Genomic DNA, 16,730 nt, shown 5'->3' on the forward strand with positions numbered 1-16,730 from the left:
CTCACGCTCTGGAGGCCTCACTGACTGACGTAGCTGGGGCGATGCACAGGTGAGCAAAAAGTGTGCAATGTGGACACCATCCTCACATCCCTGGGCCCGGTGTCACATCCCTGTTTGTCAGTCTTTGTCTGGTTTTAGAGCAACACAGCTATAAAGATAGGGGTGTATTATCTAGAAGAGCATTAGTTATGAGACATCGCCATTAAGTGACTTCACACCTCATCAACCTCCTGCCACACCCAGAGAATCAGCTTGTCAGTCCTGGTTCCCATCTGCTGGAAACCGCAGTCGTGGCCGGATTCTGTGAAGATACTGCCAGCGCTTGCATAATGCTGTGGTCACAGAAATTTATCCAAAGCACCAGATACATTTTGTTCATGATTTGGGACTGATGAACAGGAGTTAGAATCCCCTGCTTCGTGCGTTCCCGTCGCTCTCCCCTGCAGCAACACAGCAGTGCTGAGCAAATGTGTATTCCCCAGAGTGCATATTTTTAAAAAACCACCAACAGGATAACCTTGAGCCCAGTGGTATCTGCCTGGCTGTAATGACATCTCCTTTCCGTGCAGCTTCTGAACCGAATCTGAAATTACGGTCCAGGCTAAAGCAGAAAGTGGCCGAAAGACGGAGCAGCCCTCTGCTACGCAGGAAAGACGGGCCAGTGGTCACTGCTCTAAAAAAGCGTCCATTGGATGTCACAGGTATGTCAGCTGAGCAGGTACACCTGCCCCACTGCCCTCTCTGCCAGGCCTTCCTGCCCTAGGCGGTTTCTCTCGGGAGCCTCTGAAAACCCACGTGTCTGCCTGATGCTGTCAACCCCCAGTGTGGTCCTGTTCCCATGATGCTGGAAGTGCCAGGCCCAGGGGACCAGGCTTGATGACTCTAGCGTGTCTAAGCCAGGCCCCGCTCTTGGCGTTAGTGACTCAGAGCTGGCTCTAGTTGGGCTCCGGTACACGAGGGTCCCCCAGCTTGGCACTGCGGGAGATCTGTTCAGGAGCTTGAGGTGAGGCTTCTCTGAAGGTGGATCTTAACCAATGCCGTCCTAGTAGTGCTGAACCGTGTTCCCTGCCCTGTTCTCCGCTGTCCCTGAGCAGTGTCTGAATCACCAGGACATTTTAACGTCTTCCCACACCAGAGCACCCATCCACTGAGCAGGAGGGGGAGGCAAGGAGTGAAGTTGCTTCAGCTTGGCCCTAGTGACGTGTCACGGTTGGCCCCATCTAGTGGTGGACACGCGGAAGGACAAGACTGGGCAGAGCGCCATCCTGAAGGCTCAGCCGTCCCTCTTGAGGGCATATCCCCATCCAGAGCACCACCGACCCCCAACCACCACCAGGGTACACCCCCTCACCCACTGCTCCTGAAATCACAGCACCAGGATAAAGGGGCTGCTTGGGGACAGCCTGGATAGGGGGGAGGCAGTGGACATGTTTGCACAACAGAAAGCGTTCGATTTGAAGGCCAAGGCTCGTGGTAGCTGGTCTGTGAAAGGCATAGTTCCACTGAACAGGCTGTTGGCCTAGGGAAGGCTGGGAGGGGGCTCCTGGTGCCATGCCCCGTGCGTGTGAGCGTTGGCATCACGGACTCTGCTTCTGCAGTGAGGTGAGAGCCAGACCTCCCTGCTAAACACAGGGCCCTGCCTGTTTCTCGTGCCCTGTCCCCTGTCTACTTCAGGAGCTCTTAGCCCCAGTCTAAGGGTCTGGGTCTGGATATTTATGGATTTCTCTTAAAAAGTATCTGACACCTTCGTGTCCGGAGGATCTCCATATTTGTCATTTCTGATGCAGGTTTCTTTCCTCTGGCCGTTGTAGTACACACAGACCTTGTCTACAGCCATCAAGAAATGTTATAATCTAAAGTTTCACTAAGTCTAACTGACTGGGGAAGATTCGGTTCAAATGAGGAATCATGTGAGTTAAAAGCTTGCAAACTCCAATGCAGCCTTTTTTCTATGAGCAGTGCCTTGCTTGGCCAGCTCTAATGGACCCGTGAACCGTTGCATTTTGTTTTTTTTTTTTAAGTGTGCAGTGGATGAGACAGAGTCTTCAGCAAGCTTCTTCTGAGTGTTAAAGCTGGTGTTCCTGTTGTCACCCAGTGACTACCGAGAACTGTTTTTGAGTCAGCACTGGGCTTGGCACAAAAATAGTGAGACAGAGTCCTTGCTTGGAAGGAGTTTGTGATCTAATTTGAGCAAGCAGCACATCACACGTGAGACCGTCCAGGAGTCATGCGTGACAGGGCCTGATCAGTGCTGAGCTCACCCAGGAGTCATGCGTGACAGAGCGTGATCAGTGCTGACCTCACCCAGGAGTCATGCATGACAGGGCGTGATCAGTGCTGACCTCACCCAGGAGTCATGCATGACAGGGCGTGATCAGTGCTGACCTCACCCAGGAGTCATGCGTGACAGGGCGTGATCAGTGCTAAACTCACCCAGGAGTCATGAGTGACAGGGCATGTTCAGTGCTGAGCTCACCCAGGAGCCATGCGTGGCAGGGCATGATCATTGCTGAGCTGTGGCATAGAGAGAGCCCATGCCGAGGGACCTAGGGGCTGGGAGATCAGCACAAGCCATGCTGAGCCAGCAGAGCTCTGCAGAAGGTGACATTTGCACTGGGACTTGGCAGGTGAGTGGGGCTGGGGCAGAGAGGCAGAGGGTTGTGCATTTCCTGGCCAGCACTGGCACCAGGGAGCTGCCACCGTGGGGAGGCTGCTCTGAGTGGAGCTGATTTTCAGAAGACAGGTATTCGGCAGGTTGTCCCACACGGAGCGGTGGAGGCAGTTGCGGTTCTTGGCAGATAGAGAGCCAAGTGGATACTCTGCTTTTTCTCAGTCACTAATTAAATGGGTATCTACTGTAGAGCACAAAGAAGAAAATGCATTCCCATATGCACTCTGTCCAGAGTGAATCCTGCTCACCCTGCACGCCTTCCCGCAGCCCGTGTTCTGCGCCTTCCTCACCGCTGAGTTCTCACCATCTTCCTGCCCCATCCTGCATCCTCCACTCAATTTCAGCCACACGCATTTTGTGCACCTCCAGTGGTGTTCCCGTTTTGCTGATCTAAATAATACTATGCAGATTATGCATTTATATGAATTTTCTGAGACCTATTCAGGAAGTAGAATGCAAAAAAAAAAAATTAACCTCATTGAGTTAAAAGTGGGTGGAAAATTACACGTATAATTTTTCCCATCCCCAAAAGTTGTCTGGACTCCCCAGGCACATGCGTGAGGGTGTTTATCTGACGACACAGCTGGGAGGCGCCTGTTTCAAGGAAGATCTGCTGGATCTTGGTGTGTAGCTGGAGTCAGGTTGACATCAGAGAGCAGGGGTCTAGGGTGGGCCACGGTGGGCTTCGGGTGGGGCAGAGGTGGGAGAGTTGGAGGGGACCAGAGAAGGCGGGTCCTGCTTTCTTGAGTGAAATGCAAACACTGGCTCAGCCCAGGTGGCATTCTCAGAATGCCCACTCACAGTGCAAATAACATGGCCTCGGCAGCCGGAGAAGCCTACCTCTGGAGTTACTGTCTGGTGGAAGTGAGAGGGTGAGAGGACCAGGGAGAGAAAGAGGAGGGGACAGGGTCGGGACCCGGTCCTGTATTCGTGCTCAGTGCCCAGGACAGTGAGCTGACCCCACACTCATTTGAGCTCCAAGAGCCATGAGGAGCAGCTGGTGTAGGGCTTCTGGGTGGACAAAGTGGTTTGCCCTTGAGAGGTTTAGACTGCCCTGCTGTCAAGGGCAAGATGTACCCAGCACGTTCCTGGGTGGGCAGCGTGGTTGACAGAGGAGGCGTGCCTTCACCGTCCGGCTGGGTTAACTCTGGTATGCAGACGCCCTTGATGGCTCCCTCAAGCCTTGTGGCCTGGGACGAGTGATGTTGCTGCTCCATGCCTCGATCTCCTCTTCTGTGAAACAGGGTCATAATGACACCTTCCTCAAACAGTGACTGAGAGATGGATGAGCTAATAAAGGCAATGTTTGGAATCAGGTCTGCCAGGTTGGGGGAGCTGTGGGTGTCTTTTCCTGTCCCCCCACCCTCCTCATCCTCCTCACTGTGGCTCAGGGCTATATTTGCAGAGTCACCACCTCCAGCAGGCGTGGATACCATGTGAGTCAGCATGAGTGGGCGCCTGCATCCTCGTGGGCTCCAGGAGGACCCGGGCAGCAAGCAGACCGTGGAGGAGGCTTTGCTGGGGACGGCTCCTTTGAGGGGCTACTTGGGGAAAATGTCCCTTAACCTCCCCTCCACAACCCCCACCATGCCCCTTCCTTCTGACCTGTATGTGCTGCGCGTATGGGTTGGGGCGAGATTCTGAGCACCCGGAGTCATTGCTGAACAGCAGACGCCTGGAGTTCTTGAGGCAAATAGGTCACGTTATGTTTTCTTCGGAAAGCTTTAACCAGATGATGCCATTGTTAAAATGCCATTAAACTAAACATCATGTGACAAGCCAAACAAATCCTTGCACGAATATCAAGAGCCGCAGTGGCCTCCCACGGTGGATGTGTGTGCCCGAAATAACAGCAGGCCCCTTCAGAGGTGAAGGCATCTTTGGATTGGATGTGGCTCCTTTTGGAAGTCACTTTCAGTCAGAGCGGAATCTGGTCTCGTTAACCAGGGTCAAGCCACGCAGATGGTTAAAGATCCTCTAAGACTGTCCGAGCGTGTGTTTTTCGGTAGCACTGATAGATCTCAGGAGACACTGGCTATATTTTCCCCTGGATGCTTGCTGCTATGTAGGGAAAATGAGAGGATTCAGCCCAGAGTCAACACTAATGGTAGGTTGCTTTATTTTGAACGAAGCTTTTTATAGTGAGCACAGGAAAGCTGACCTTTTACTTTTCAAAGTCACTTAGCTTCTGCGTTTCCTGGTCTTCTGTTGTTAGGTTACTAATAAGTGTTTAAGGATTTATCTTTTTGGTGTGTAAAATGGTCTTGAAAATCAAATGAGGTATAAAATTGGTAACGTGCATGTCTTAGAAAAAGTGAAGTCAGTGGCCAAACTAGAAAATCAGAAATCAGCATCATACTTTCTTTTTTGAAACCATGGCCATGTTCTTTTTGTTGGGACCTCTGCCTGTCGCAAGCTAACAAGCAGGTCCATGGAAGGCACCGGGCATTCGGGCCACAGATCAGCGCGGGCCTCCCTCCACGTGGCCCTCCCTCCGCGTGGCCCTCTCTCCGCGTGGAGTAACACTCACCACGGTATTTCTGCCTCTGCAGACTCCGTGTGCAGCAGCGCCCCAGGCTCCGGACCCAGCTCACCCAACAACAGCTCCGGGAGCGTCAGCACAGAGAACGGCATCGCGCCCGCCGTCCCCAGCATCCCGGCGGAGGTCAGTGCCAGGCGTTTGTCCTGTGTCCCATGGCAAGAGTCGGACTCGGGACAGATGGGCTCGAAATGACCCCACTTTGCACTTGCCCTTCACTCTTCACCTTCCAGTTTGGGGTGAGGGAAAGTGGCCTGTGAACCTTCCTGACAAGGACATAGTTGGAGGTTGCTTAGCCCTCCTGCCTTCCTCTCATCACAGACATCTCCTTGCATTATGAACACACTCGTTCCAGGCATGTCGGGGACAGCCCTGAGCCTGGTCCTTTCTCCTGAGCTCTTCCAGAGCAGATGTCCCTAGATGGTATCACAGCACAAGCCCACACATGGCAAGTGCTCTAGGTAAACAGGACCCTGCTGCCCGGCTCACCATGGTCGCCAGTGTCTGAGGGTGGCCGAGAAGCCATGGGCACGTGGGCATAGTTGTTAAGTGAGACTTAAAATTTTTTATTTCGTATTGAGAAATACACAACGCAATGGTGGCCAACAAACCACGTGTCAGGGCCGACTGGAGCGTCACCCGTGGTCAGCACGGCAGGGCCGGCCAAAGCCACAGAGCGGGGAGCTTTTCCAGGCATCTCAGACTGCAGAGCTCAGCACCCCGGTCCCCTGCCTTCATCAGACCCCAAGTGGTGCCACAGGCTGGGAAGCACGTTGGCAAACTAGAGAGGAGTCAGGGGACGCCTGGAGTCCCTGGGTGGGAAAGATGTCGGAGACGCAGGAGCTGAGCGGCAAGGCAGGGAGGAGTGGTGCCCAGGCTGACAGAGTCACGCCCTGACCACACCCAGAGGTTTTCCAGGGCAGCAGGTCCCAGGACCTCACTCTGTGTATCTTTGAGCTCCTTCGCGCCCTCTGTCTTTATCCCACACGTGTCTCGAGCGCCTTGTGCCAGGCCCAGAGACGGAGCCAGGCCCAGGGACAGAGCCAGGCAGGCAGCAAGGACCCGCCCCCCACTCCACACAATGCCCCACTGAGGAGGAGAGGCCACCTCCAGAGCACGGGGAAGAGGAGAGAGGCAGAGAGAGGCAGTCCCATGGGCTGAGTGGTGCCCTGGGCCTGGGTCAGCCTGACCGTGGGGCAGGGTGGGAGGAGGATGCTTTGGCAGTGAGTTTTCTGATGAGTTGAGCTGGAAATGCTGTCTGCTTCATGGGGCACAGTTCTACTGAGTGGGAGGTTCCTTCCGAATTCTCTCCAACTTACAGAAGGCTATAATTTATTAAATATAGTTATTGACTTTCCTTCTTAAATATTTAGAAATGAATCCTGCCCTTCCAGAGGATTGGCAGATCTTAGCTGGGATACAGAGGCATGAGTGTTTAGCATTTTCATTTCAAATTTCAAGACTGTTTATGTATAAACATTTTTAGAGACTAGAATTACTGCTAGGAATGAATTTTGCACTTTGCCTCCAGGCTGCTTAATTCCCATTTTCTCTTATTCTTTTTACTTCATACATCGATTTCTTTTATTACCTGTCTTCAGCCTGCCAGCTTCAGTACTTATTTAGATGATTAGAAGTTTTAACAGTCCTCTGTATGGCTGTGGTCATAGCTGAGGTCTACCAGTAATAAGCCTTATAATGCAACCTAGAAATTACTTCCTGCCCTGTGAGGTCAACACTGGTTGCATCTTGTTGATTGTGGTCCTAGATACACGTTTTTATTTAAAATGGGGCACTTGTGTGCATGGTAGTTAATACTGATAGATACATGTTTTTATTTAAAATGGGGCACTTGTGTGCATGGTAGTTAATACTGATAGATACACGTTTTTATTTAAAATGGGGCACTTGTGTGCATGGTAGTTAATACTGGACGGTACCTTGTTTGGGTGGGTCTCCGTCATTCCAGTTCTGTGTTAATTTTTACAAATCGTGATATGTAAATGAAGCTACTGGAAATTAATAGAACGGGTAGAAGGAGTTGCAGGAAATACCGAGAGGTGCCATTGTTCATGTCCCACATCAGACGTTCATTAGAGTGGACAGGGGCAGCCTTTGCGTGTTGGATCACACCCAGGCGCCCTTTCTGAGTTTCAGTATCGCTAGAGTTGGACAGGTCTCTGAGAACGCCCATGCTTCATAGCCAGGCGCTGGTTCTCTCCGTTCCCACGTGGTGCAGAGGCTAGTGAGCCTGCCCATCAGAACGGGCATCTTGAGTGAATGGGGGCATGGCGGGAGCAGGGGCCTGCCAGCCTGGCTCTCAGCACTGCCTTTTCTGTTCACCCTGGGGCCCCCAGAAACACTACTGTACCTTGAAGGCCCCCCGGACCCAGGGAAGCCCAGTGTGTCATCCAGGTACTTAAAGGGCCAGCTCCTCTGTGGCCGCTGCTGCTGCTATTTACATGCATGCCTCGATGCTCTGAATTCAGGCCCCCAGACTTTGCCTCTGAACTCATCCTAGCGTGAGGTCCGGGGGGCTCCAGCCTCCCGCAGGGCTCAGCCCTGAGACAGCAGATGGCAGAGCGCCCTGCGATTTCTCAAGTGGACCAGTCGGCCCTCTCCAAGGAACAAATTCTCAGAAGGCTCCTTTAGTTCCAGAAATGGGCTTAAAAAAAACCAAACAAACAAACAAACAAACAAAAAAAACCTTGCTTACAAAGGAAATAGAAACTTTGCAAACATTAGAACGTCTCCTTATTTTGTTCCCAATGATAATAACACAAGCACAGTTGTGCTTTCCTGGAAATCATAAGCATTTTCTCTACAGCATAACTTACTGGTAATTCTTTAACTTTTGACAAAAAAAATTGTCAAGGAAAAATGTTTTTCTCAGTAGCCCTTTAATCATCACTTACACAGTGTCGCATGTGAGCACATCTACAGTGAGTCGCAGGGTTTCCTCTGGGGCGAAGTGCGCTGTGAATTTGCTCCTAAGTGAGAAGGCTGGACTTCCTGTTCTGTAGGAACAACTGAGTGTGTTTGTCAGGAGAAGCATTTCTTCATGTCCCCACGGGCCACTCATATGTCTTTTGGGAAATGTCTCTTCAGATCCTTTGCCCACTTTTACATGGGCTGCTTTGGGTTTTGCCGGTGAGTTGCTGGAGTTCCCCGCATATTCTGGACGCTCTTCCCTTGTCGGATGAATAACTTGCAGGTTTCCCCTTGCCGCAGGTCATCTCTTCACTCTGGTGACTTTTTTCCTTTGCTGTGCAGAAGCTTTTTAGCTGAGCAGAGTCCCAGTTGTCTGTTTTCGTTTTTGCTGCCTGTGCTTTTGAGGTCTTAGTCATAAATCTTCCACAATAGGCAAGAGGCAGAATCAACCTCAGTGTCCTTCAGTGGATGAGCAGTCAGAGAAAAGGTGGTGCTGTGCACAGTGGAGTACTACGCAGCCGTCAGAAAGGATGGAGTGCTGACATTTGCAGCAGCACAGAGGGAACTAGAGGCCTTCATGTTAAGTGAACTAAGCCAGGGACAGAAAGACAAACATCGCATTTTCTCGTTCATCTGGGGGAGCTAAAAAAGTTGCTGCTGTGGAGGTAAAGAGTATAATGGAATCTGTTCATTCGTTGTTAATGTTAGTTTCTGGCACGGGGATTTTTATCTGCCAAACCCCACTAACTAGCATGATTACAACAACATTTATTCATTCTCTGCCCATTCATTCAGCAGACATTCCTTGAGTAGCTACTGTGTAGGGGATATAGTGGTGATCAACTAATGTCCTTTTTAGCAAAACACATTCATTCTGCAAGCAAAAAGATGTTAAATATCACAGTAGTTCAAGTCGTTGGAGACTGTTGCTGCTGACCCTTCGTGTGTGGCCTTCTAATCCTTACTCCTAGCTTATGTTTGCTTTACCCAAGCCCATTCTTTAAAAGTTACACGATCTATAACCTGTTTTTCTAACTTAATGTACCATAAACAAGTGTCCAAGTAATCACCCAAGATTGCTCCTAACCCGCAGAGTGTCCTGATATGCAACACCCCTCCATTCTGTTAGCACTGAGGTGCTGGGGAAGCCACATTGCCCTGCCCTGCCTGCTGGGTGCTCAGCCCCACGGCCGAGGCTTCATGGGCATCAGGCCTTCTCCTTATTTCTTAACGTTGCATCCCAAGAGTGGAGCTCTAGGATCAAAGGTTAGACTGATTCTGAAGGCCTTTGCCATAGACTGCCAAATCGTCCCGCAGAAAGGATGCCGCTAACGGATCTGTAGCCCACCCCACAGCGTTGGCAGTTCCTCTAGGCCAAGGTAGTAGTATCATTTTTCCAAAATGTTTGCCAATTTTTTGGGTTTCAAAATACGTTTCCAGATGACCATAATGTGTTTTCCTGAACGTCGTCTGCTTCCTGAGCTCTGCCGTCACCGGTCTTCACCGCGTGCTTTTCTCACTGTCAGTCATTTGATTTGCAAGCTCTCTGTGCTGACCCGCATCTGCCTCATACGTGGTCGGTATTGTTGTCATCATTGCCTGCCTTTCATAGAAGCAGTTGTTTTATGATTTTCTTTTTATTTTTAATTTGTGTGGGTACATGATGTGCATATTTATGGGGTACGTGAGATGTTTTGATACAGGCCTGCAATGCGTGATTGGCACGCCATGCAAAGTGTGGGGTGCCCATCCTCTCAAGCATTTATCCTTTGTGTAACAATCCAGTCATACCCTTATAGTTATTTTTAAATGTACAATTAAATTTTATTTCCTTTTTGGTTTCTGCTTTTCTTGTTGTCTGGAAAGACATGGCCAACTACAAAAAGGCATTGTAAAGTATATTATCCTAGAAACTGCAAAACGGCATTGGAAACTATATTATCCTAGATTTCCTTCTGAGTATTCTGTAGTAAATAATCAAACTGAATAGAAATCAACACGATGATGCTGGACAAGGTGACAGAAGAACTCGTATCGCGGGGAGGAAACTGGAGCCGTGAATTGGGCTTTCATGTTGCGGTGCGTGTTGAAATCTCGCTCTCGTTGCTGTATCATTTGCTACACGTATGTTTGCACTCATGTATCAGAATTCAGTGCAGGCTGCCACAGGTGTTTTCATCGTGGTTTTTCTTGGTGTATATTGCTGATGTTTGGCCGTAACAGACCGTGACAGTCATCGTGTGTTCTGTCCCCAGACGAGTTTGGCACACAGACTTGTGACGCGAGAAGGCTCGGCCGCTCCACTTCCCCTCTACACGTCGCCGTCCCTGCCCAACATCACTCTGGGCCTGCCTGCCACCGGCCCTGCTGCTGTAAGTCAGCCCCCGTGGGTCCGTGTGGCATGGGGTGGCGGTGATGGGCCCTACCACCCCTGCATCCCCGGCTGTGCTTTCCAGGGCACGGCGGGCCAGCAGGATGCCGAGAGACTCACCCTTCCCGCCCTCCAGCAGCGGCTCTCCCTTTTCCCTGGCACCCACCTCACTCCCTACCTGAGCACCTCGCCCTTGGAGCGGGACGGAGGGGCAGCGCACAGCCCTCTTCTGCAGCACATGGTCTTACTGGAGCAGCCACCGGCACAAGCGCCGCTCGTCACAGGTGAGCACAGATGGACCTGGGTGCAGCCAGGCTCTGAGGCTACCCGTGCTCTGGATGGCGCCCGGTCCTCGCCCGCCTTTGGAGGAGACGAAGGCACACCTGTCCCACCCCCACAGTTCCCAAACATACATCCCCGTCACGTAATGTAGTTGCCGTGACTGCAGTGAAGATCCACGCCTCACTCCCAGAGTCAGGTAGATGGAGCGGAAGCGGAAGTCACTTCCCCTTTCTCACCTTTTGGGAGAGGCCACTGGCTCTTGCAGTTTGGGTTTCTGTCTGGACCAAGCTGAGCCAGCACTGGAAGCCCAGAACTGACCCTTGTGGTCAGTTGGTGTTAGCAGAACTTTTACAAATGTGCACTGTCTGGGGGTGTGGTTACATTTAGAAAAATACAATTTAGAGAAAAATGGGAACTTCCTTCTGAAGTTACATAGCAACAGCAATGTGAAAGTGTCACTTCAGAAATGAGGGAGCACCGGCCGGGCGTGGTGACTCACACCTGTAGCCCCAGCAGTTTGGGAGGCCGAGGCAGGTGGATCACCTGAGGTCAGGAGTTCAAGACCAGCCTGACTAACATGGTGAAACCCTGTCTCTACTAAAAATACAAAAATTAGCTGGGCATGGTGGTGCACACCTGTAATCCCAGCTACTCGGGAGGCTGAGGCAGGAGAATCGCTTGAAACCGGAAGGCAGAGGTTGCAGTGAGCCAAGATGGTGCTACTGCACTCCAGCCTGGGTGACAGAGTGAGACTCCGTCTCAAAAATAAATAAATAAATAAATAAACAAAGAAACAAATAAATAAATAAATGAGGGAGCCTCTACCTACCCCCTTGCCATGCGGGTCATGATCATATATCTTCATAGCTTTGGGTTTGGCTTCCTGGAAATCTGTTGTTGCCAATGCAAAGCTGAAATACCCTCAGAGCTGCCCCTGTGAAACTCTGGCAGTGAACTTGGTGAAAACTCGGGCTTGGCGTGTTGTAGGAGGCGGTGCTGCAGGATGCGTGGGACTGGGGGCTGGCTTGGGTGGGCTTGGGCCTCTGGCTTGACTTAGTCTGGTGGATTTTGGTGTTTTCTTGTTTTGTGCTGCCCATGTGTCTGTTTAGACAGAGAGGATTCTTTCTTATTCCTTCTTTGCCCAGAAGCCACATGGGGCAATCTTTGTTTTGTGTCTGAGCCCCTTTCTGTTTGTTTCTCCAGAAGCTTGAATTCGTGTCCCTGCCTGTCTAGAGCAAAGGAGGCCGTGGTGTAACGAGGGAGGGGGCAGCCCTCACAGTGCCTGTCTGAGCTCCGGCCACGGTGGCAGGCACGGGGATCTCTCTGGAGGAATGTATCTGAGATTGCATCTGAGTCTCTTAGATGCTGTAGAGCAGCTAGCACGAGGGTGGGTAGTGAACGACACCTGAGTTTCTCTCTCGTATCTTTTAAAAACGTAAAATATGCCTGATCCTTCTGGATTCCTGGGATTCACTTCGTCAGAGATGTTTCTGTTTGTCACTCATCTTCTTTCCTTCTCTAAATCAGTTTATGATGCGTGATTAAGTAACATGCGTAATCTTGTATATCAGGTGTTTGGAAAACAGCCTTTTTGATAGAACCTGAATATCCAGTTTGCATGGATCTCACCTCTCTGAGAGACGTGCTGAACCCGGCATTGCTTCTTCCCTGTGTATAGTCAGTCCTCTTTTCCTCCCAGGTGCAACTTGCTCATTGGCATGGGGACCTACCCACGGTGCCCGCCCCAGGCTCTGTAGTGCCAGGGGGCCCATGCATGGCTGCCCAGCTTGCTCTGGCTTTGCTTTACACCTGTGCCCAGCAAGCGCCTCCAGTCCCGTGCCGCCACCTGCAAAACTCTGCAAGCCCCTTCCTCCTGCATGGCCTCCCCAGGTTGCCAGCGGCTCATCCTGCAAACCCCCTGGCTGAGAGCCTCCGAGCCAGTGTCACGTGTACAGCATAGTCCCAGCTTTCTCCTGCTCCGTGACCCTGGGAAGCCACTCGTGCTCTGTGCGCCTTGTTTTCCCGTCTGGGAAGCGGGGACACTACGCGGTCTGCCCCCGTGCGCCTGATGAGGGTTAAGTGGGCTGTGCACTCATATGCCCCTGCAGATGTTGGCGGCGTTGCCTTGTTCTTCTTCACCTGCCACCTCCCATACTCTCTCACCGCCCCAGCCGGCCCCGTCTGTCCTCAGTGCCTCAGGACCCTCCCCCAGCCCCGCCATGAGTAAGGCCCTCGTTTGGAACCCACTGGGATTGCCCCATCCTCTTGTGGGAAGAAGCCTCCTGCACAGGTTCCTGCCCCTCCAGTCTGTCCTTCTGCAGCCACCGGACTCTCCTTGAAGGCCTGGAGGCCCCCACGCTGTCTAGAGCAGTACTGGCCGGGTCAGGAGCCACCAGCCACGGGGAGCTGTCAATAGAAAGTCAGAATTAGAATTCAGTGGCCAATAGAAAGTCAGAGTTAGAATTCGGTTTGCCAGGCGCGGTGGCTCACGCCTATAATCCCAGCACTTTGGGAGGCCGAGGCAGGCGGATCACAAGGTCAGGAGATTAAGACCATCCTGGCTAACACGGTGAAACCCCGTCTCTACTAAAAATTAAAAAAAAAAAAAAAAAAAAAAAAAAAAAAACACCCGGGCATGGTGGCAGGTGCCTTAAGTCGCAGCTACTCCAGAGGCTGAGGTAGGAAAATGGCCTGAACCCGGGAGGCGGAGGTTGCAGTGAGCCAAGATCATGCCACTGCACTCCAGCCTGGGTGACAGAGCGAGACTCCATCTCAAAAAAAAAAAAAAAAAAGGATTAGAATTCAGTTTCTAGTCACATGTGCACCACATCCAGTGCACGGCCGCAGTGCCCGCGAATGTTCTCATTGTCACAGAAGGTCCTGGCAGGGAGGCACTGGCCTGGAGTGAAGTCCCAGCTTGTGAGCAGGAACTCCAGCCTTGTTCTACAAGCCTCGTTTCTCTTCCCTAGTCCAGCACAGCAGCCAGGCCAGCCAGCTCAATGCTGGACCAGGCCGCAGCCGGCCCCCAGAGCCAAGGCTCTTTCCCAGGGCCCTTTTCCCCATCAGGCATGGTTCATCTGCCCCCTCATCCCAGGCCTCCAGCCCTGCCCCAGCCCTGCCTTGTTGCTCCGTCCCTGGACATGCTGCATCTTCGTTTCTGTGTTCTGCCCTTTCCTGCAGTTTTTGATGAGCTCCTGCTTGAGTTGGTCTCTGGACAGCAGTGCCTGTGTTTTCCTGGCCCACAGACAGACCCACCTTCTCGCGGGTAGTCATGGTGCATAGGTGAATAGGATATCAAAGCTAGAACAGCCCTCTAGTCACAAATGCTTTGAAACAGAGGCCTCGGTGGGTGAGGTCACCAGCGGAGACCAGAGGGGTGAGCCGTGGTCCAGAGTCTCCCGGAGCTGCCTCCTACATGCTACATACCTCCAGTCAGCCCCTTTCCACACCGCTCCGGGCAGCTGCTCGCCAGTCACAGGCTTGGCGTGCCTCTTCTATATCCCTGTTTATGTGCTGCTCCCATGGTCACTGTGGACTCAGATCTTTGCAGAGTGGCTGGTACATTCTCGGAGGTTAGTCTCTGCATAACCAGCTGAGGCGGGGAGTGGAGCTCAGGAGCCCATTCCTGGCTGAGAAGGAGAGTGTGCAGAGCCCTGTGCTGCTGCTGTACTTGGACACAAAACTGTGGGCATGATCATTGCCTGGGCAGCCCAGCTAAGTCCTCTGTGGTGCCCGTGTGGCTGAGAAGCAGGACTTTGAGAACCGTGTAACCTGCTGTCAGGACCCGAGAGACAGGGCCCCCAAGACCCAGGAGGATCTTGGTAGTGCAGCTTGTGGAGGAGAAGGCTGGAGACCAGGGCTGTGTCGCAGGTGGGCCGAGGGAAGGCTTCTCGGAGAAGTGGCGTCAGAGCTGAGATCTCAGTAGGAGCCTGCAGGCGGAGTGGGAAGGGCCCAGGTAGAGGGAGATGTGTGTGCCTGCTGGAGGTGACCTTGTCACAGATCTTTCTAGTATCCTGGCCACACAGAGCCTGCCACCAGCATCTTAAGGCTACTGCCTTCCCGAACTGGCAGTGGAGATCCACTGTCCTGCGGTCACACGCTGAGTGGAGGGTGTGCCTGGCTTCTGTGTTAGCAGTTGTGTGCTACCGTTTAGGCCTGATCTCACCCGAAAACAGTGAGTCCCAGGAAGGGCTTGAGCACAGCTGGCCGTGGTTCATGTCCCATAACTGGCACACGACGCTGTGGTCCTCAGCCCTGGCCTGGCCTCAGCTCCATCCCCAGAAGCTCAGACAGACACTGATTGGTCCAAGTGGGTCCAGAGCATGCAGATTGTTCCTTGGGCAGCCAGGATTACAAACGGTGAGTCAGATGTAACTGTTGCCTGATTTACTTCTCAATGGAAGGATTTTAAAGAATTTCACAGAAAAAAAGCAGTGGAAATACACCAGATGGACTTTTAAGGACTCAGGCACCCTGAATTGTTCATCTCATGTGAATTCATCGCTTAAACAGATTCCCAGTGTGCGAAGACCAACTCTTCAAATCTGGGTCTGGAACTTGAGAGCAACCCAGTCTTTCGCCTTCTTTTTTCTTAAATCCCCATACCTGGTGGGGTGTGTCTAAGTGATGCGTTTGCAAACTCACTAATTAGTTTGGGTATTGCTGAGCAGGGTGTGCCAAAACTTAGACCCTGGTTGACTGGTGCATTCCAGGGTGCTCCCTCAGGAACTGTCATTGCAGTTATTGTGACTGCGTGTTAGAGTGTGGACTTCCAGGGAAGCTGGCCCCGCAGCACAGTTCAGGCTCAGCACCAAGTCCCTCCAGGAGGAGCGGGAGCCAGCAGCCACAAGGACACAGCCGTCCAGCGCCAAGAACCAGGGTCAGCTGTTGCTCCTGCACTGGACACACGGAGGGGCTTCTGCCAGTGCTCTGGGCAGAAGGAGCAGAAGCTGGGAAAACCCTGGCTAAGGTGCCCAGTGGAGGAGCCCAGAGCAAGGGGCCACTGGGACCACAAGAACCAGGCTCTGTCCCACACCCCACCCAGCACCACACAGCCAGCCCCTGCAGTTGGGTCACCGACCACAGAATTGTATCCTGATGGACTAGGATTTTATGCTCGAAAGTCCCTGACAGTGTATTCTGAAGACCACATCATGGTCTGTCATCAGAAGCTCTTGTTAATGATCTCAGGGATCCAAACTGGAAACCACCCAGCCAGCAAATCACATTGGTCTGCAGAGGCCAGGGCACCGCTTTTCAGGATACCCACGGGTAAGGTGTCCCCGTGTGTGGTGGCCCTGGGGTTTGCTCTCTAGAGGCAGTGGAGTGAAATTCTGAGTGGGCGAGATAGGCTGAGAGAGAGTGAGGGGCTGGCCCCTGGGGAGTGCAACTGGAAAAGGAACAGGGCCAGTCTGCACAGGGGTCTCTGCTCACGCCAGTTCTGAAAGTGAAGCCCTGTTCCCATGGGGCGTAGGCCTGTGTCCCAGAGTGAAGTTGGTGGCCTGGGAAATCCCTGGGCCCATGCGGAGGGTGGCGGGAGGCAGAGACCTGGACGGAAAGGAGCTGGGGAACGCTGTGCAGCCCCCACTCACACTGCTGGCTCGAGTCACTTGTTCCTTATCATGTGTCACACCGGAAAGCTGAATCCTATGCAATTGGCATGTCCTTCTCCTCCTCTGCAGAGGGTCAGGCCTGGGCAGGGGACTGTGTAGCTCATCACTGCCTCCACCCCTGAATGGTATGCACACTAAGGCATTGGGGGAAAACTATGCTAAGGAAAATGTCTTTCAGCTTCCTATTGCTTTCTGAGAAGAGACCTTTTCAGCAACTACGTAGCCTTTGCATCCCCTGAAGGCAGCTTCGTGTGACTGACTTCCTTATTTCTTCCATGAAATAGTTCAATCCCACGTAATACCCACATCAACAATTGATAAATT

At 52.2% G+C, this 16,730-nt stretch overlaps 1 protein-coding gene across 1 annotated transcript in view; it reads left to right on the top strand.

Annotated features, from left to right (window-relative positions):
• Nucleotides 1-16,730, top strand: part of HDAC4 (histone deacetylase 4) — a 344,484-nt gene that overhangs the window by 249,059 nt on the left and 78,695 nt on the right. Inside the window, exons 8-11 of the mRNA XM_011929582.1 lie at nucleotides 570-701; nucleotides 5,224-5,336; nucleotides 10,397-10,513; nucleotides 10,598-10,796. Of these exons, the coding sequence (XP_011784972.1) occupies nucleotides 570-701; nucleotides 5,224-5,336; nucleotides 10,397-10,513; nucleotides 10,598-10,796 (561 nt within the window). The remainder of the gene's footprint in view (nucleotides 1-569; nucleotides 702-5,223; nucleotides 5,337-10,396; nucleotides 10,514-10,597; nucleotides 10,797-16,730) is intronic.

The sequence above is a fragment of the Colobus angolensis genome, unplaced genomic scaffold, assembly GCF_000951035.1.
Source record: "Colobus angolensis palliatus isolate OR3802 unplaced genomic scaffold, Cang.pa_1.0 Scaffold82, whole genome shotgun sequence".
NCBI classification, from domain to species: Eukaryota; Metazoa; Chordata; class Mammalia; order Primates; family Cercopithecidae; genus Colobus; species Colobus angolensis.